General features: G+C 31.6%; 2 protein-coding genes across 4 annotated transcripts; both read left to right on the plus strand.

The window, feature by feature from the left end:
• Window positions 1-4,670: 4,670 nt before the first annotated feature.
• LOC111299902 (phosphoenolpyruvate carboxykinase (ATP) 1-like) lies at window positions 4,671-10,075 on the plus strand. 2 transcript variants are annotated; one of them, XM_022895420.2, is made up of 13 exons: window positions 4,671-4,801; window positions 5,068-5,321; window positions 5,880-6,061; window positions 6,172-6,325; window positions 6,437-6,521; window positions 7,136-7,236; window positions 7,447-7,745; window positions 7,920-8,093; window positions 8,187-8,252; window positions 8,739-8,917; window positions 9,051-9,220; window positions 9,302-9,470; window positions 9,584-10,075. In XM_022895420.2, the coding sequence occupies exons 2-13, from the start codon at window positions 5,077-5,079 to the stop codon at window positions 9,725-9,727; spliced, it is 1,968 nt and encodes a 655-aa protein (XP_022751155.2). In that variant the 5' UTR covers window positions 4,671-4,801; window positions 5,068-5,076; the 3' UTR covers window positions 9,728-10,075. The 2 variants fall into 2 exon arrangements, with proteins under 2 accessions (XP_022751155.2, XP_089603979.1); XM_089747853.1 differs by having other exon boundaries at window positions 4,671-4,895; window positions 9,584-10,053.
• Window positions 10,076-14,291: 4,216 nt separating this feature from the next.
• LOC111299901 (phosphoenolpyruvate carboxykinase (ATP) 1-like) lies at window positions 14,292-19,690 on the plus strand. Of its 2 annotated transcripts, none has more exons than XM_022895419.2 (13): window positions 14,292-14,426; window positions 14,682-14,948; window positions 15,487-15,668; window positions 15,779-15,932; window positions 16,044-16,128; window positions 16,785-16,885; window positions 17,096-17,394; window positions 17,569-17,742; window positions 17,833-17,898; window positions 18,387-18,565; window positions 18,682-18,851; window positions 18,933-19,101; window positions 19,215-19,690. In XM_022895419.2, the coding sequence occupies exons 2-13, from the start codon at window positions 14,704-14,706 to the stop codon at window positions 19,356-19,358; spliced, it is 1,968 nt and encodes a 655-aa protein (XP_022751154.1). In that variant the 5' UTR covers window positions 14,292-14,426; window positions 14,682-14,703; the 3' UTR covers window positions 19,359-19,690. The 2 variants fall into 2 exon arrangements, with proteins under 2 accessions (XP_022751154.1, XP_089603980.1); XM_089747854.1 differs by having other exon boundaries at window positions 14,695-14,948.
• The last annotated feature ends 236 nt before the right edge of the window (window positions 19,691-19,926 follow it).

The following is a 19,926-nucleotide window of genomic DNA, read 5'->3' on the forward strand; positions in this document are numbered from 1 at the left end:
ATTAAGATCAGACAAAACCTAAAAATTACAATTGTTTTATTAAAAAATACCTATTATTAATTCATTAAAAACAACAAAAATAAGCAAATAATAATGATCTTATTGTTAGATTTTGGATATTAAAAATAAATGGAAAAAAAGTATGTAAAGGAAACTATTTCACTATCATAGTAAATTATATTATTTAAGGTTAAAATATTAAAAAAAATTTTATGAACTATTTTAGTTTTTTTAAATGAATTTCTATATTTTTATTATATCCAAATAAATTTTTATTTTTTTAATTTATATTCAAATAAACTTTTATTCCAAATAAAAAATTGAGTTTTATTTAGGGCCAAATTAAAAAATAAAGTTTTTAATATAAATTAAAGTTTAAGCCCTTATTTGAATGCAAATTAATGATTAATAATTTATTTGAATGTAATAAAAATATAAGAATTTATTTAAATAAAGTGATAAATTTTAGAGAGTTTTCTAATTATTTTAGCTTAACCTCAGAATTTTAAGAAATTAAAAAAAAATAAAGAACATTTTAAATATTTATTTGTCTTCACTTATTCCTAAACACAAAAGACAAAAAATGTAAAACCCATAATATTTTTGTCAGACAGACTCGAATTTGTAGGACAAAATTTTTGTCTACAATATCATCCTACTAAACTTTAAAAATAAATTATTTGATATATTAACACTAAAATTTTTTAATTTTAGAAGTGAAATTAAGATGAAGGTACATATTTTATTTTTTTTAAATTATTTTTTAATTTTAAATATATACTAAAAAATATTTATTATCATCTTAATTTTATTCAAAAAGTTAAAAAACTCTTTTATTAATATATTTGATAATTTCTTAAGTTTAAATATATTATTAAATAACTCTTTGAAATAAAATCCTAATCAAAGTTCATTTCCAAAAAAAAAAATCAAAATTATATAATGCTTATATTCTTTTTTTTTTTTTTTTGCAAATATGATACTCTCTTCGTGTTATTTCTTATCTATTTTTTAAAAATGTTTTAAAATTATATCCTCTTTCTTTTTTTTTTTATATCTAAAATTTTTATTTTTTATATTAAAAATCATAAAATTTTAATTTTATAAAAAAATTTAAAATTTAATAATAAATACATTAAAATTAAAAACTTTTTAAAACTCCATAAAAATTAATAACACCTAAAAAAATGGAGGATAGAAGGAGTACTTATATTCTCATTTCATTTGTTAGGAATAATGAATTATGGTGTTTTCAGCCCATGATTAATAAATGGATCTCCACGACCACTGAACCAAATCATGGTATTTTCAGCTCATGATTTGCACCTATCGCCTTGAGCGGGACACCTGATGAACGGCTAGATATCAATTATCAAAACCAAATGGTTCCCACTATCGTCCAATAGTCCCGCTTGTTGCGGCGACCGGACGCCGAATTAAAAAGCTTAAACAGTAATTTAAAACCAGGATCCCACCGAATAAGCCATGTTCCGCTAATATTCTATTTAAATAGGTAATAAAATTGATTTTAATAAAATTTTAAAAAATTATTATTATTATTATTATTAATAAATTAAATAAATAATTTATATTAAATAAATTTTATTAAAATTAATATTTAAATTTAATTATACGGCACCCAATCCGTCACGAAACTCAATATAAGACTAAAAGTAGTAGAAAGGTATTAGTTTTTACGGCGAAGTAACTTTGGGAATTACTGTGATTCCGGAACTGAACAAGAAATTAAATTGGATTGAAATAAAATAGACAGTTGGGATAAGCCTCTTCTTTTGTTATTATAAAATAAATGTAAATGCGTGGGGCCTACCTTATTTCCCAGTCCGCGTGCCCATTGTATTGGATTGAGATATTCAGGTGTTCAAGCGATCATCCAATTTCCGTGCTCTCGTCTAATCAAGTCACGTTTAACAATGCCGTGCTTGTTTTAACTCATCATCCTTTCATTTTACGAAAGAACTCCCATCATATCTTTCTGAAGAAGAAAGTTGAGTAAAAATTACAGTGAATATTTATCATTAATACTAATATGACAATTATAGTAATTTTAATAATATTATTTTTTAATATGATAATCTTTTTATTCAAAATATTTTTAAAAGATAATTAAATTTCAAAAAATTAAATCAAATTGGTTCATGCTAATTCAAATCGAGAAACAATATATATTTTTAAAGAGATATATCTTAAGGATCCATATGTAAATTAAAAATAAAATAATGATATTTATGAAGATTTTCTCTAATTGTTTAATGTAACTCAATCTTAAAATAAAATGTTATAAACGTGGCATCTTTACCTTTTAAAATTTAAGTAAAAAAATTGTGTGGTAGAATCTGATTTCTTCATTTCATTGAACAATATTATAGTTTAGTGATAATGTCGGCAACAATTGTGATTGTAACATCAACGGAGTTTACACGTGACAATCTAATTAGTGCATAAAAAAAAAAAAGGAAGGATCAAACCAAACATAAGATAAATTTTTAGAAGTGTCAAATAAGTTGAACAGTTTATAACGGTACGATTTGATATGGTATAGATTATGTGTTGGCATGACTCATTGTCATAATCATGGGTTCTGCTTTGCACGACTCATATACTAGTATCGTGTGTTGGACTAGAGATTTTGGATCAATTAAGTTGGCACGACACAACCCACCAATATCACTAGTAAATGATACATAAGGTAGCACGGCACACAAATATTAATGTTTCATGTTGTGTCGATTCATAAATATTATAAATAAATTTAGTTTGTTGATTTTTAATTATATTTTATGTTATTTTTATTATATAATGATTTTTTTTATCTTTTTGATCAAATTAAATTGTATAAATAAATCTATTTATAAAATATTTAAATTATTAGTTGATAAAATTATAATTTTTTCATTTTCATCTATCTTTTTCTAAACAAACTATAAAATATATATTACTTAAAAATTTATTACACTAAAACTTAAAATAAGACAAAACATAAGATATAAATGACTAATCATTTATTGAAAATGAGAAATAAAATAATAATGTGATATCTATTTTTTTAAAATATATATATGTAATATTAATATTTGTTAATTTTTATATATTATTTTGGTAGATTTTTTTAATTTTTACTTGTAAGCATAGATATTTTATTGAATCATATGAATTATGTACCTTATATATTAATTTAATATATTAATTTTTAAAAATAGTTGAAAAACAAATAAAAAATATTTTTCAAAAAAATAAAAATTAAAAAAACTATTAATGCATCGTAATTAGTGGGATACGACATAAAAAACAGTATTATGCTAAACTCGTCACAACTTATAAGGGATGTGAATCATGTATCGTATTAGATCATACTTTTAATTTTAATTTTAATGAATCATGCAATAACGATATGTTAAATAATAATGCTAGATCAACACGACCCATTAACTAATTGACTAATTTCTTAATAGGTCATGTAGGTCAGCGTGATTCATTTGACACTTTTAATTATTCACTCATTTTTTTTTTATATTTTCTCATTAATTTTTATTTTTCCTAACTCTTCTTTTTCACTTATACTTTGTTGATTTGAATGTTGAAACGTGCTTGAAAAACTATTTTGACATCTCTTGATTTTTTTAATGACAAATCAAACGTATTCTTTTATTCAATTTTCAACGGGATTTTCGATCATTAAATTAAAAATTACATTAACAATTAAAATTTAATTTATGATAATCTCAAATATAAGTTACAATTTAAAAAATTTGTTAACCATTAATAGGTTATTATTTTCAATTGTTAGAGGATTGTAGGTACAAATAAAGAGAATTAATCACAAATTTGTTACTTAAATTTTGAAAAAAAGGAGATAAAAAAGTTTGCAAATAATTTATTTATCACAATTAAATTGTAATAGTAAAATCCCTAATCTACCAAACAATCCGAAATTTACGTGATACAAAAACAAGAACTAAAAATTACTTAATTACTAATAAATAAATAATTAATTCAAATTTATTTTTTTAATAAAAAAATATTGAATTCAAATCATATATTTATTGAATAATTTTAAATACATAATTTATAATTATTTATTTTAAATACATAATTTATAATTATTTATTTTAAATTATCATATATCACATATTTTACCGATATACGAAGGATTAAACATCCTATTTAATAGTATTTACCCTAGATTTTTTTCCTAAAAAAAAGGTTGCCTATCTAGAAACCAAACCCAGGTAAGGTTCGCGTGTGTGTGGAGTGGGGACCAGCCGAAACTCGCGGTCTTTATTAATCCGACCTTGTTTCAACGCAAATGAAAATTCAATTATTACTCAAAAATTTTTTTTATTACAATTAATTTAATTTTAGATTTTTAATTTTTATTAATTAAACAAAAAATTAATTAAATTGTTAATATTAATTTTCATTTTATAAAAATTAATTAAAATAAAAATAAAATTTTAAATATTCAAATAATATAAAATAAAAAAATTAAAATTTGATTGATTATAATAAAATATAAATTTTTTTTCCTTTTACAGTGGCCTTTTGTTGGGCCTTCACTATGGTTAACTAACTCTAGTTAACCCAACCACCCACCCCCCCCCCCCCCTCTCACCCTTTAAATTGGATTACTCCCCTTGCCCGTTACCATCACCCTTCTCGTTTTTGCCTATTATAGCACCCAACTTCAACTTCGAATGATCCATTTCTCTTCTCATTAACCCCCCCCCCCCCACCCCACACTTTTCTTTCTTTTATTCGTTTCGAGCTCTCCGAATCTCTGGTACTAATAGTTATTTTTAAAAAATTTTATAAACAACTGTTAGTCGAAGTCTGAGTTGTTATAAAATTTACGGGCAATCTTGATAATGGAAAAAGTGAGAAATATTCAAAACTTGACATTATGGCTGAACCTATATTAGTGTTTTGGGCGACCTCAAAATTGGTTAAAACAATGTTGTTTTTTTGTTGCTTTAGAAACTAGGGAGATATTGTGGATAATATTACAGAAATCAAGCTTATTATTTTTTGTTTACTGTCATTTTTTAGAGGGAAAGTATGGCGGCAAATGGAACCGGAGTGTCGACACCAAGGAGTCCGTTGGCTAGGATTCAGACGCAGAAGAAGGGCAACGAGATGTGTCACGATGACAGTGGAAAACCCGTTAAGGCTCAGACGATTGACGAGCTTCACTCTTTGCAGAAGAAGAGGTCTGCGCCAACTACGCCTCTCGACGGGGTCCAGGGTGCCTTCGCTAGCTTAACCGAGGAGGAACGCCAGAGGCAGCAGCTCCAGTCCATCAGGTACACGTGCACATGCAATACAGATTATTAAAAAAAGAAAAAGAAAATCTTTGTCATCTTAATAAATATTAATTAAAGAATTAAGATGATTATTATAAAAATAATAAAAGACATTAATTTAATGAATGATGTGAGAAATGGATTCCTTTCCCTTCGATGTGCGAGGATTAGACGGTGTGGAGAGTTGGTGGTGAGATGATGGGGGTGTTGTATTTTCCCCTTCGATTTGAGTGGATTTGATGTGGGGCCTACGTGTTTGTTGGGTCAAGAAACGAATGCCTGAAGCATTTTCAGGCCCCTTCTTCCCTCTTGCCCTTGCCTCGGTCCCGAGAATCCGATGAAACGAAAATGGATGTTATTTCATGGTCGAATTACTAAACTGTCCCTGCAAAGAGTATTAGGGGTTATTTATTATAAGGAAGTGTATTGGACCATGGTAAGGGTAAATCTGTAATTTCATAGGACACAACATAGCAGAAGATTTTGATTCTTCATTCTTTGCTTCCTAATTTCGAGCAGTGATTTTGTTTTTTTAATTTTCATTAATTTTTTGAACAGTGCATCTTTGGCTTCACTGACGGGAGGATCAGGTCCAAAGGTGGTGAGAGGAGACCCAGCAGAGAAGCCTTATGCGGTTGCACATGTGGCGCACCACTACCACCATGTGGAGGCACCAACCATCAGCGTCAGTGACAGTTCTTTGAAATTCACCCATGTCCTCTACAACCTCTCTCCGGCAGGTATATATAACATTAATCATTCACTATAACTCAATGATAAAGTAACATAATTTTATCTAAAATTATAAAATTATTTATTATTATTATTATTATTTTTTGTGTTGGTGCAGAGTTGTATGAGCAGGCAATAAAGTATGAAAAGGGTTCTTTCATTACATCAAGCGGTGCATTAGCCACCCTGTCAGGAGCCAAGACCGGACGGTCTCCAAGAGATAAGAGGGTTGTTATTGATGACACCACCCAAGATGAGCTTTGGTGGGGAAAGTAAGTGTAGATAATATTTAACTCTTTCTTATATTTATGTGGAATTTTGACGTACGAAAAGATTTTAGTGCTTGCTGAATAAGACAATAACCTAATAATTGGTGATGACAGGGGCTCACCCAACATTGAAATGGACGAGCATACCTTCATGGTGAACAGAGAAAGGGCTGTTGATTACTTGAATTCTCTCGACAAGGTGAACTTTCTTTTTTTAAAGTCTGCTTACCTTTTTGTTCCTGTTGAGAAATATCTGAATGCATAGACAGCATCTAACCACTCAAAAAAGGGTAAAAATTTGAATAAAATGCTAATAAAATAAACGGGCAATTATTTCTAAGAAAAGAGTAGTATTATACTTTTGGAAGATGTTGAAGTGGGGGGGGTTTTCCTGGGGGACTGTTTTATGGCATCATTTTCGTCCTTTAGTCCAACAAGTTGTCTTAGGGGCACCCTAATCCATTGGGAATAGCAACTTTGTCTTGGCATGAGTAATTGTGGGGCAGATGCTTTATGTTATGTCCTCCTTGCTTTGTTCTTGAGGCAGGAAGAGAATAGAATATCTCTGTTTGATTATTTTGTTCAGTCAATTATTTAGATACCATATACTAGATGTCATCTTTGTTATTTGTTATTTTTTTTTTTTATTTCTAAAAAGTTTTGAAAACAATAAATTTAACACTATTTCTATATCAAAATAAAATCATGGAGTTACTTGGCTGGCCTATAGACAATCAGTCTATGCAGCTACTTTTTTATTGATCAATCTAGATGAATTCTGATTGATGGTAATTGGATGTAAATGATTTCCAGGTTTTTGTGAATGATCAATTCTTGAACTGGGATCCACAGAACAGAATCAAAGTCCGGATTGTCTCTGCTAGAGCTTATCATTCATTGTTCATGCACAACATGTAAGTAAAAGCAGAGCAACATTAAAGTTTTATCGGCTGTTTTTGTTTGTGTTTTCACAGGTCTAAGCCCATCCCAGATAAGTCTCTTGATCGTTGTTATGATGTTAATTATACGTATTTTATCAATCCCTCTAGAATTCCGCGGAGGAATAAGGTTAAAAAAAAATGGTAAAAGTTTAGTGTACAATTGGATAATTGGGTGGGTGGCAGGTGTATCCGACCCACTCTTGAAGAGCTGGAGAATTTCGGTACTCCGGACTTCACTATATACAATGCTGGACAGTTCCCGTGTAACCGTTATACACACTACATGACATCCTCCACTAGCATAGACCTTAATCTTGCTAGGAGGGAAATGGTCATCCTCGGCACTCAGTACGCCGGGGAAATGAAGAAGGGTCTTTTCGGTGTTATGCATTATCTCATGCCTAAGCGTCAAATCCTCTCCTTACATTCTGGCTGCAATATGGGGAAAGATGGAGATGTTGCCCTCTTCTTTGGACTGTCAGGTATAGTATCATCGGACCAAGGTCGCGATGTGGTGCCAGTCCCCAATCGATATGTGTCCTCATACTTTGTTCTTGAAGCCTTAATACATTTGTTTTGAAAAGGCTATGTGTCCTTTTTATTAGCTTGGTTTTGCATTGTTACTAATGAGTTTACTTCAATAATTTTCTTAATAGGTACTGGCAAGACTACTTTGTCTACTGATCACAATAGGTATCTGATTGGAGATGATGAGCACTGTTGGAGTGATAATGGTGTGTCAAACATTGAAGGTGGTTGCTATGCCAAGTGCATTGATCTTTCAGGAGAGAAGGAGCCTGATATCTGGAATGCCATTAAGTTTGGCACTGGTGAAATACTATGTCCTCTCTGTTCTTAAATTATTTTACCTGGAATACAATCATAGTGCTCCTTTTGATCTTCTAGATTCTTTATTTCTGCAGTGTTGGAAAACGTAGTGTTTGATGAACATTTGAGAGAGGTGGATTACGGGGACAAATCAGTTACAGGTATATCAAGCAATCTTGGGGCCAATGGATAAGTTCAACAATGTCTGAATCGACATGAGATATAGCCAACTTGAGTGAATCATTTTAGTTGATTATTTAGAATTTCTTTCACATTTATTTAATCTGATTAATCTAGTGGAAAATTATGCAGAGTCAACTCATACACTTAGCCAATCGAGTTGTTTAGACAAAGAAGATAGAAGTAAACATTACGTTTTGTTGACTTTCTCAATGCACCATTTAGTTGATGAAAATTGTGAGAGATTTTAAGGGAAATATAAAATACCAAATAGAGGATTAGAAATTGGAAAGAAGTAGATAATGAACATAAGCTTTCGATTCCAAATTCGTTGACTATGTGGTAGAGATCAATGACTTGTCTAGATAACCATGAATTCAGGATTGAGGAGAAATATTAATATGCAGAACACGTGGCAGTGAAGTGTTCTTACACATGACCTTTAATATAATTTTCTTTGCTTGCAGAGAATACTCGTGCAGCATACCCCATCGAATACATTCCCAATGCTAAGATTCCATGCGTTGGTCCACACCCTAAAAATGTCATACTTTTGGCATGTGATGCCTTTGGTGTCCTTCCACCTGTGAGCAAGCTGAGTTTGGCACAAACCATGTATCATTTCATTAGCGGCTACACTGCTCTGGTATGTTTCTATGTCCTATTAAAAATGGTTTTTGTTGTCCTTTCTTTTATGTTCTATGAAGCTACACTTAATTTGCTCAAAAAGGCTTGGGATTCTTGCATTTGCGACTGAACTTGGTTGATGATACATATAGGTGGCTGGCACAGAAGATGGTATTAAGGAGCCAACAGCAACATTCTCAGCTTGCTTTGGCGCAGCATTTATCATGTTGCATCCTACTAAGTATGCAGCTATGCTAGCGGAGAAAATGCAGAAGCATGGGGCAACAGGATGGCTTGTCAACACTGGCTGGTCCGGTGGAAGGTAACTCCCAATCACTGCGAAACATATTGGAATTACATTTAACACTTTACCTGGAAAACATTACAAGTGGTTTTTCTGCAGCTATGGCTGTGGAAAGCGTATCAAATTACCATACACTCGAAAAATCATTGATGCCATCCACTCTGGTAGCCTCTTGAATGCAACTTACGAGAAAACTGAGGTGTTTGGACTAGAGATCCCCACTGAGGTTGAGGGAGTGCCTTCAGAAATCTTGCATCCAGAAAACACAGTAAGTTGTCCATTCTTCAACTTTTCAGTGCTTAGTGATGGTCAACCTGTTTCTTTAGCAGGAAACTTGAGCTTCTCTGGATTTTAGTAATGTATATGGTTATTGGATTGCAGTGGACTGACAAGCAGGCGTACAAGGACACACTGTTGAAATTGGGTGGCCTGTTCAAGAAGAACTTTGAGACATTCACAAACTACAAGATTGGCAAGGACAACAAGCTGACTGAGGAGATCCTAGCAGCAGGTCCAAACTTTTAACTCTGAAGCAATGAGCAAGGCAAGAAATTGCGATAGGAAGTCTCGAAAGAGAGAGCAATAAGAGTGTTCTTGCTAGTAATAGAAAAATGTAGCGTCCTTTATTAGGGTCCAATATTATGTCAAACCATATCCAATGTATAATTGGAGTAGCACTTTTCTTTCGGCTATGACTTCGCTGAAATAGTTAATTGTTTAAATAAAAAAGTAGCCTGCCTTCAGTTGTTGCCGGGGTTGAGTCCCTTCTAAAGCACCTTAAAAAGTGAGAGGAAGCACTTGGTCTTGGATAGTAGAATCAATCCAAAGTTAGAATTATTCGAATACTGAAACAGTTAGTACCCTTTGTCTCTATTTCCTCTTTGCTAAAGTTATTACCAATCTTTTGTCTCTTCAAAATATAAAGAAAATAAAAATTAAAAAAAAAAAAAAAAACTTGAGCAAATCTTTGCAGACAAAAGGCGTAAGATTTGTTTGTCACATTGTATTGACAAAAAGAAGAAAAAGGGAAAAAAATTGTCAAAACTTGGGACAAGCTCTTGATTCCATAGTTGTTTAACGTAACTCAAACCTTTAAATAAAATATTACGAAAGTGGTATCTTTACCTTTTAAAATTGTGTAGTAGAATCTGCGCTCTTTTCATTGATCAATGTTGTAGTTTAGTGATAATATCAGCAACAATTGTGATTGGGGGTTTACACGTGACAATCCAATTAGTGCATCAAAATAAAAAGAAGGATCAAACCAAACCAAGTGATAATTTTTTAAAGGTGTTAAATGAGTGGGGCAAGTGTGTAACATGACATAATTTGGGATGATATAGATCGTGTTTGCCATGACTCATATTATAATCATAGGTCTTATTACGCATTACGTATGTACCAGTGCCGTGTTGGGTTAGATAATTCTTATTATATAAAGAACGGTTTGTCATCCTTTTTACAAAATTAAATTGCATAAATAAATCTATTTATAAAATATTTAAATTATTAGTAGATAAAATTATAATTTTTTTATTTTTATTTGACATTTTCTAAAAAAACTATAAAATATATATTACATAAAAAATGATTATGAAAAAAACTAAAAACTAAACAAAACATGTAATATAAATGAATCATTATACAATGAAAATGAGAAATAAAATAATAATGTGATATCTACTTTTTTTTTTTAAATATGGAATGTAATATTAATAGTTGTTATTATTTTGATGAATTCTTTTAATTTTTACTTGTAAGAATAGACATTTTGTTGAATCATATGAATTATGTACGATCTATATTAATTTCATATATTAATTTCTAAAAATAATCGAAAAACAAATAAAAAATTTTCTTAAAAAATAAAAATAAAAAACTATTAATAAATTATGTTTGTTCCGATTCGGCATAAAAAACAATACTGTGCTAGGCTCAACACGATCCATAAGGGATGTGGGTCATGTGCCATGCTAAACAATACTTTTAGTTTTAATGAATTGTACCAATATGACATGTTGAATAATAGTGTTGGATCAACATAACTTATTAACATATTAACTAATTTTTTAATGGGTTATGCTAGTTTAGCATGGCTCATTTGATATCTCTAATTCTTTACTCAACTTTTTTCTTATCTTTTCTCACTAATTTTTATTTTCTTTATCTTTTTTTTTTTTCACTTATACTTTGTTGATTTAAATGTTAAAACGCGTCCGAAATACTATTTTTCACATCTCTTGATTTTTTTAATGACAAGTCACATATATTCTTTTTCTCAATTTTTAAAGAACCTCTCAATAACTAAATTAAAAATTACATCAACAATCAAATTTTAATTTATGATAATTTTAAATATAAGTTACAATTTAAAAAATTTGTTATACCATTATTATGCTATTATTTTCAACTTAAAAACATAGTCAGAGGATTGTAGGAACAAATAATGAGAATTAATTACAAATTTGTTAATTAAAATTTAAAAGAAAAAAGATAAAAAAAGTTTGTAATTAATTTATTTATGGTAATTAAATTGTGGTAGTAAGGTCCTTAATTTACCAAACAATCCCGTGATACAAAAACAAGAACTAAAGATTGCTTAGTTACTAATAAATGATTGACTAAATTGATTGAAATTCGTTTTTTTTATGAAGAGATTTTAAGTTTGAGTCTAATCAATGATCGTTTGTTGAAATTATCTTTAATGCACGACCTAAAATTATTTATTTTATATCGTCAAATATGACATATGTTATCATAATTTAAATATTGAATAATTTATCTACTTCAAATCTTTTCTTACAAAAAAAAAAGCCTATTAAAAACCAAACCAAGTTAAGGTTCACCTGTGTGTGGAGTGAGAACTAGAGGTGTAAATGAGACATTTGTATTCGTAAGTTATTCGGATTCGATTCAATAATTATTGAGTCGAGCTCAACTTATCGAATGAGTCGAGTTTGAGCATATTAATACTTAACTCAAATAGCTCATAAGTTTATTTAAGTTTTTCTATTATATATATATATATTTGAATAAGGTTATTAAAGGTGTTTTTTTGACTAAAAACGTTTTGAATAATTACTTACGAAAATTGAAGAGGATTATTTAACACGTTTCTAGCATAAAAACGCATTAAATAATCCCCTTCAAAATTTTTTGGAGATTATTCTAAATGTTTTTTGTCAAAAAATGTTTTAAATAATCTCTTAATAAAAATTGAAAGAGATTATTCAAGACTTTTCCAACTAAAAATACTTTGAATAATCTCTTTTGTTTTTTTTAGAATATTTTCATTCAATTTTTTATAAAGGGTTATTCAAGACGTTTTCTATGCAAAAACGCTATGAATGGTCCTAATAAAAAATTAGAGATGATTATTCAATGCGTTTTTAGCAAAAAAAACTTTAAATAATCTCTTCTTATTTTTTTGAAATATTTTTATTTAATTTTTTGTAAGAGATTATTTAAAATATTTTTAATTAAAAGACCAAAAATACTTTAAATAATTATCTCATAAAAGATGTGGGTCATGTGCCATACTAAACTATGCTTTCAATTTTAATGAATTGTGCCAGTACTACATGTTAAATAATAGTGTTGGATCAACACGCCCCATTAACACATTAACTAGTTTTTTAATGGATTTTACTACTTCAGCATGACTCATTTGACACCTCAAATTCTCTAGTCAGCTTTTTTCTTATTTTTCTTACTAATTTTTACTTTCTTTACCCATTTTTTTCGCTTATACTTTATTCATTTAAATGTTGAAACACGTCCGAAATACCATTTTCCACATCTCTTGATTTTTTTTAATGACAAGTCACACATATTCTTTTTCTCAATTTTCAAGGAATCTCTCGATAATTAAATTAAGAATTACATCAACAATCAAAATTTAATTTATGATATTCTTAAATATAAGTTACAAGTTAAAAAATTTGCTATACCATTATTATGCTATTATTTTCAATTTAAAAACATACTTAGAGGATTGTATGATCAAATAATGAGAATTAATCACAAATTTATTAATTAAAATTTTAAAAAAATTAAAAATTTGTAAATAATTTATTTATAATAATTAAATTGTAGTATTAAAGTCTCTTATTTATCAAACAATCATGTGATACAAAAACAAGAACTACCGACTTATCAGGATATGTAGCGCTAATATTTTTATATCTTAATGACTTTATTTTTATGTCTAATGTGAAATTGAAGTATCCTATTTATTTTTTTTTGAAGTATTTAATGTGACATTTTTTTTCATCCAATTTCGTGACGTGCATATCATGTAGGTTAATTATCTTGCCTATCATCCCTTAAGACGTTTGAAGTGGGTTGAATGGTCCAGTGTCTGCTTTGATATCACTTGTCACGTGATAATTACCCTCTCCCCTTAATACTGACTTGTCAAAATGTGCATATTAACATTTTTATACTTCAATTATCCTCATTTAATGTATGATGTAAGATTGAAATATCTTGTCTACTCCTTTTTAGAGCATTTAGCATGACATTATCATTTGTTGAAATCATCTTTAATGTACGATTTATAAACACTTATTTTAATTTATCAAATATGATATATTTTATCATAGTTTAAATATTAAATAACTTATCTATCTCAAATTTTTTTCTAACAAAAAAAATTGCTAATTAGAAACCAAACCAGAGTTTCGCCTGCGTGTGGAGTTATGACGGGTTGATATTCGGTTTTTATTTATCCGACCTTGTTTTAAGGCGAATAAAAATTCAATTATTTTCAAAATTTTTTTATTTATTAACATCAATTAAATTTTAAATATTTATTTTTATTAATTAAATAAAAAATTAATTAAATTGTTAATATTAATTTTCATTAAATAGAAATTTAATTAAAATAAAAATAAATATTGAAACATTCAAATAATTTTAAATAAAAAAATTTTATATTTGATTGATTACAATAAAATACAAAATTTTTTACCTTTTACCGTTACTTTTTGTTGAGCCTTGACTATGGTTAACTCTAACTCTAGTTAACCCAACAACCCCGGTCCCCTCCCTCACCCTTTAAATTGGACTTATCCTCGCCTTGTTCGTTATCATTAACCTTCTCGTTTTTCCCTACTATAGCACCCAACTTCAACGTCGAATGATCCATTTCTCTTCTCATTAATCCCCCTTTTTTTCTTTTATTCGTTTCTCTTCTCTTCGTTTCGAGCTCTCCGAATCTCTGGTACAAATATTTATTTTTTTAAAATTTTTTTTAAACTACTGTTAGTCGAAGTCTGAGTTGTTATAATTTTTATGGGCAATCTTGACAATGGAAAAAGTGAGAAATATTCAAAACTTGACATTATGGCAGAACGTATATTAGTGTTTTGGACGACATCAAAATTAGTTAAAACAACTTTGTTTTTATGTTGCTTTAGAAACTAGGGAGATATTGTGGATAATATTACAGAAATAAAGCTTATTCTTTTTTGTTTAGTGTCATTTTTTAGAGGGAAAGTATGGCGGCAAATGGAACCGGAGTGTCGACGCCAAGGAGTCAGTTGGCTAGGATTCAGACGCAGAAGAAGGGCAACGAGATGTGTCACGATGACAGTGGAAAACCCGTTAAGGCTCAGACGATTGATGAGCTTCACTCTTTGCAGAAGAAGAGATCTGCGCCAACTACGCCTCTCGACGGGGTCCAGGGTGCCTTCGCTAGCTTGACCGAGGGGGAACGCCAGAGGCAGCAGCTCCAGTCCATCAGGTACACGTGCACATGCGATACAGATTATTAAAAAAAAATAAAGAAAATCTTTATCATCTTAATTAAATATTAATTAAAGAAATAGTGAATGATGTGAGAAATTAAATTTTCTCAAGTGGAGACCCCTTTTCCCTTCGATGTTGGAGGATTAGAAGGTGTGTGGAGAGTTGATGGAAAGATGATGGGGGTGCTGTATTTTCCCCTGCGATTTGGGTGGAATTGATGTGGGACCCACGTGCTTGTTAGGTCAAGGAATGATTGCTAGAAGCTTTTTCAGGCTGCTTCTTCGCGCTTGCCATAGTCCTGAGAATCGGATGAAACGAAGATGGATGCTATTTCTTTTCATGATCGAATTACTAAACTATCCGTGCAAAGTGTAAAATATTAGGGGTTATTATAATGATGTATTGGGCCTTGATAAGGGTAAATCTGTCATTTCATAGAACGCAACATAGCAGAACATTCTGATTCTTCATCCTTTGCTTCCTAATTTTTATTAGGGATTTTGCTTTTTAATTTTCATTAATTTTTTGAACAGTGCATCTTTGGCTTCACTGACGAGAGGAACAGGTCCAAAGGTGGTGAAAGGAGACCCAGCGGAGAAGCCTTATGCGGTTGCGCATGTGGCGCACCATTACCACCATGTGGAGGCACCAACCATCAGCGTCAGTGACAGTTCTTTGAAATTCACCCATGTCCTCTACAACCTCTCTCCTGCAGGTATATATGACATAAACCATTCACCGTCGAAAGCCTTCTAACTCAACGATCAAGTAACATATTTTTATCGAAACTTATAAAATTATTATTAATTTTTTGTGTTGATGCAGAGTTGTATGAGCAGGCTGTAAAGTATGAAAAGGGTTCTTTCATTACATCAAGCGGTGCATTAGCCACCCTATCAGGAGCCAAGACCGGTCGGTCTCCAAGAGATAAGAGGGTTGTTATTGATGACACCACCCAATATGAGCTTTGGTGGGGAAAGTAAGCGTATACATTATTTAACTCTTTCATACATTTATGTGGAATTTTGACGTACGAAAAGATTTTAGTGCTTGCTGAATAAGACTAGAACCTAATCATTGGTGATGACAGGGGCTCACCCAACATTGAAATAGACGAGCATACCTTCATGGTGAACAGAGAAAGAGCTGTTGATTACTTGAATTCTCTCGACAAGGTGAACTTTCTTTTTTTAAGGTCTGATTACCTTTTTGTTCCTGGTGACAAATAACTAAATGCATAGACAGTATCTAACCCCTTAAAAAAGGGTAAAAGGTTGAGTAAAATGCTAATAAAATAAATGGCAATTATCTCTAAGAATAACATTATTATTATACTTTTGGAAGATGTTGATGTGGGGGGGTTTTCCTTTTTTCTTGGGGGGGGGGGGGGAGGGGAAGGGTCCAACAAGTTGTCCTAGGGGCACCCTAATCCATTGGGAATAGCAACTTTGTCTTTGCATGAGTAATTGTGGGGCACATTCTCTATGTTGTGTCCTTCTTGCTTTCTTTTTGAGGCAGGAAGAGAATAGAATATATCTCTGTTTGATTATTTTGTGCAGTCAGTTATTTAGATAACATATACTAGATGTTATCTTTGTTATTTGCTTTTTTTTATTTCTAAAAAAGGTGTGAAAAAATGAAATTAAAATAAATGAAGAATATATAAATAGTTACTAAAATTTAACACTAATTCTAATAATATATTTGTTTCTATATTAAACTAAAATCATGCATTTACTTGGCCTATAGACAACCGGTCTATGCAGCTACTGGTTTTTGATCAATCTAGAGGAATTCTGACTGATGGTAATTGGATGTAAATGATTTCCAGGTTTTTGTGAACGATCAATTCTTGAACTGGGATCCACAGAACAGAATCAAAGTCCGGATTGTCTCTGCTAGAGCTTATCATTCATTGTTCATGCACAACATGTAAGTAAAAGCTTAGCAACTTTAAAGTTTTATCAGCCGTTTTTTGTTTGTGTTTCCACAGGTCTAAGCCTATACCAGATAAGTCTCTTTATCATTATTATGATGTTAATTGTATGTATTTTATCAATCCCCCTAGAATTCCCTGGAGGAATAAGGTTAAAAAGAATGGTAAAAGCTTAGTGTACAATTGGGTAATTGGGTGGGTGGCAGGTGTATCCGACCCACTCTTGAAGAGCTGGAGAATTTCGGTACTCCGGACTTCACTATATACAATGCTGGACAGTTCCCGTGTAACCGTTATACACACTACATGACATCCTCTAGTAGCATAGACCTTAATCTTGCTAGGAGGGAAATGGTCATTCTCGGCACTCAGTACGCCGGGGAAATGAAGAAGGGTCTTTTCAGTGTTATGCATTATCTCATGCCCAAGCGTCAAATCCTCTCCTTACATTCTGGCTGCAATATGGGGAAAGATGGAGATGTTGCCCTCTTCTTTGGACTGTCAGGTATAGTAACATTGGACCAAGGTCACGAAGTGGTGCCAGTCCCCAATCGATATGTGTCCTCTTACTTTGTTCTTGAAGCCTTAATACATTTATTATGAAAAGGCTTTATGTCCTTTTCATTAACTTGGTTTTGCATTGTTACTAATGAGTTTACTTCAATAATTTTCTTAATAGGTACTGGCAAGACTACTCTGTCTACTGATCACAATAGGTATCTGATTGGAGATGATGAACACTGTTGGAGTGATAATGGTGTGTCAAACATTGAAGGCGGTTGCTATGCCAAGTGCATTGATCTTTCTGGGGAGAAGGAGCCTGATATCTGGAATGCCATTAAGTTTGGCACTGGTGAAATTCTATGTCCTCTCTGTTAAATTATCTTACCTGGAATACAATCATAGTGCTCCTTTTGATCTTGTTCATTCTTTATTTCTGCAGTGTTGGAAAACGTAGTTTTTGATGAACATACAAGAGAGGTGGAATACGGGGACAAATCAGTTACAGGTATATCAAGCAATCTTGGGGCCAATGGATAAGTTCAACGATGTCTGAGTCATCATGAGATGTAGCCAACTTGAGTGGATCATTGTAGTTGATTATTCAGAATTTTCTTTCAGATTTATTGAATCTGATTAAGCTAGTGGAAAATTATACAGAGTCAACTCATACACTTAGCCAATTGAGTTGTTTAGACAAAGAAGATAGAAGTAAACATTACGTTATGTTGACTTTCTCAATGCACCATTTAGTTGATGAAAATTGTGAGAGATTTTTAGGGAAATATAAAATACCAAATAGAGGATTAGAAAATTGGAAAGAAGTAGATAATGAACATAAGCTTTTGATGCCAAATTCGTTGACTATGTGGTAGAGATCAATGACTTGTCTAGATAACCATGAATTCAGGATTGAGGAGAAAAATTAATTTGCAGAACATCTGGCAGTGAAGTAGTTTTACACATTATCTTTAATATAATTTTCTTTGCTTGCAGAGAACACTCGTGCAGCATACCCCATCGAATACATTCCCAATGCTAAGATTCCATGCGTTGGGCCACACCCTAAGAATGTCATACTTTTGGCATGTGATGCCTTTGGTGTCCTTCCACCTGTGAGCAAGCTGAGTTTGGCACAAACCATGTATCATTTCATTAGCGGCTACACTGCTCTGGTATGTTTCTGTGTCCTTGTCCTTTCTTTTATGTGCTATGAAGAAACACTTAATTTGCTCAGCAAGGCTTGGGATTCTTGCATCTTGCGACTGATCTTGGTCGATGATACATATAGGTGGCTGGCACAGAAGATGGTATTAAGGAGCCAACAGCAACATTCTCAGCTTGCTTTGGCGCAGCATTTATCATGTTGCATCCTACTAAGTATGCAGCTATGCTTGCGAAGAAAATGCAGAAGCATGGAGCAACAGGATGGCTTGTCAACACTGGCTGGTCCGGTGGAAGGTAACTTCCAGTCATTGCGAACCATATTGGAATTACATTTACACTTAAACTGGAAAAAGATTAAAAGTGGTTTTTCTGCAGCTATGGCTCTGGAAAGCGTATCAAGTTACCATACACTCGAAAAATCATTGATGCCATCCACTCTGGTAGCCTCTTGAATGCAACTTACGAGAAAACTGAGGTGTTTGGATTAGAGATCCCCACTGAGATTGAGGGAGTGCCTTCAGAAATCCTGCATCCAGAGAACACAGTAAGTTGTCCATTCTTCAACTTTTCAGTGCCTAGTGCTGGTCAGCCTGTTTCTTTAGCAGGAAACTTGAGCTTCTCTGGATTTTAGTAATGTATATGGTTATTGGATTGCAGTGGACTGACAAGCAGGCATACAAGGACACGCTGTTGAAATTGGGTGGCCTGTTCAAGAAGAACTTTGAGACCTTCACAAACTACAAGATTGGCAAGGACAACAAGCTGACTGAGGAGATCCTAGCAGCTGGTCCAAACTTTTAACTCTGCAGCAATGAGCAAGGCAAGAAATTGCCGTTGGAAGTCTCGAAAGAGTGTTCCTGCCAGTAATAGAAAATGTAGTTTTCTTTGTTAGGGTCCAATTCATATGTAAAATGGTTCATTATGTGAATCCATATCCAATTTATAATTGGAGTAGCACTTTTCTTTTGGCTATGACTTCGCTGAAATAGTTCATTGTTTAAATAAAAAAAAGTGGCCTGACTTCTGTTATTGGCGGGGTCGAGTCCCTTCTAAAGCACCTTAAAAAGTGAGAGGAAGCACTTGGCCTTGGATGGTAGAATCAATCAAAAGTTAGAATTATTCGAATACTGAAACAGTTAGTTCCCTTTGTCTCTATTTCCTCTTTGCTAAAGTCATTACCAATCTGTTTTTCCTTCAAAATATAAAGAAAAAAAAAAACTTGAGCAAATCTTTGCAGACAAAAGGCATAAGATTTGTTGTCTCATTGTATTGACAAAAAGAAGAAAAAAGGAAAAAAAAATTATCAAAACTAGAGGCAAGCTCTTGGCTCCATAGTTGTTTAACGTAACTCAACCTTAAAATAAAATAT

Source organism: Durio zibethinus, chromosome 18 (assembly GCF_047325235.1).
Source record: "Durio zibethinus cultivar Kanyao isolate XHJ-2024 chromosome 18, ASM4732523v1, whole genome shotgun sequence".
Classification (NCBI taxonomy): domain Eukaryota; kingdom Viridiplantae; phylum Streptophyta; class Magnoliopsida; order Malvales; family Malvaceae; genus Durio; species Durio zibethinus.

Bases quoted from the DNA above. Each gene is read 5' to 3' on its own strand.
- LOC111299902 (XM_089747853.1), top strand. The intron at 6,522-7,135 runs GTGAACTTTCTT...AATGATTTCCAG, and splicing joins ACTTGAATTCTCTCGACAAG to GTTTTTGTGAATGATCAATT. The intron at 8,918-9,050 runs GTATGTTTCTAT...TGATACATATAG, and splicing joins TTAGCGGCTACACTGCTCTG to GTGGCTGGCACAGAAGATGG.
- LOC111299901 (XM_022895419.2), top strand. From the start codon at position 14,704: ATGGCGGCAAATGGAACCGGAGTGTCGACGCCAAGGAGTCAGTTGGCT. The intron at 15,933-16,043 runs GTAAGCGTATAC...TGGTGATGACAG, and splicing joins TATGAGCTTTGGTGGGGAAA to GGGCTCACCCAACATTGAAA. The intron at 16,129-16,784 runs GTGAACTTTCTT...AATGATTTCCAG, and splicing joins ACTTGAATTCTCTCGACAAG to GTTTTTGTGAACGATCAATT.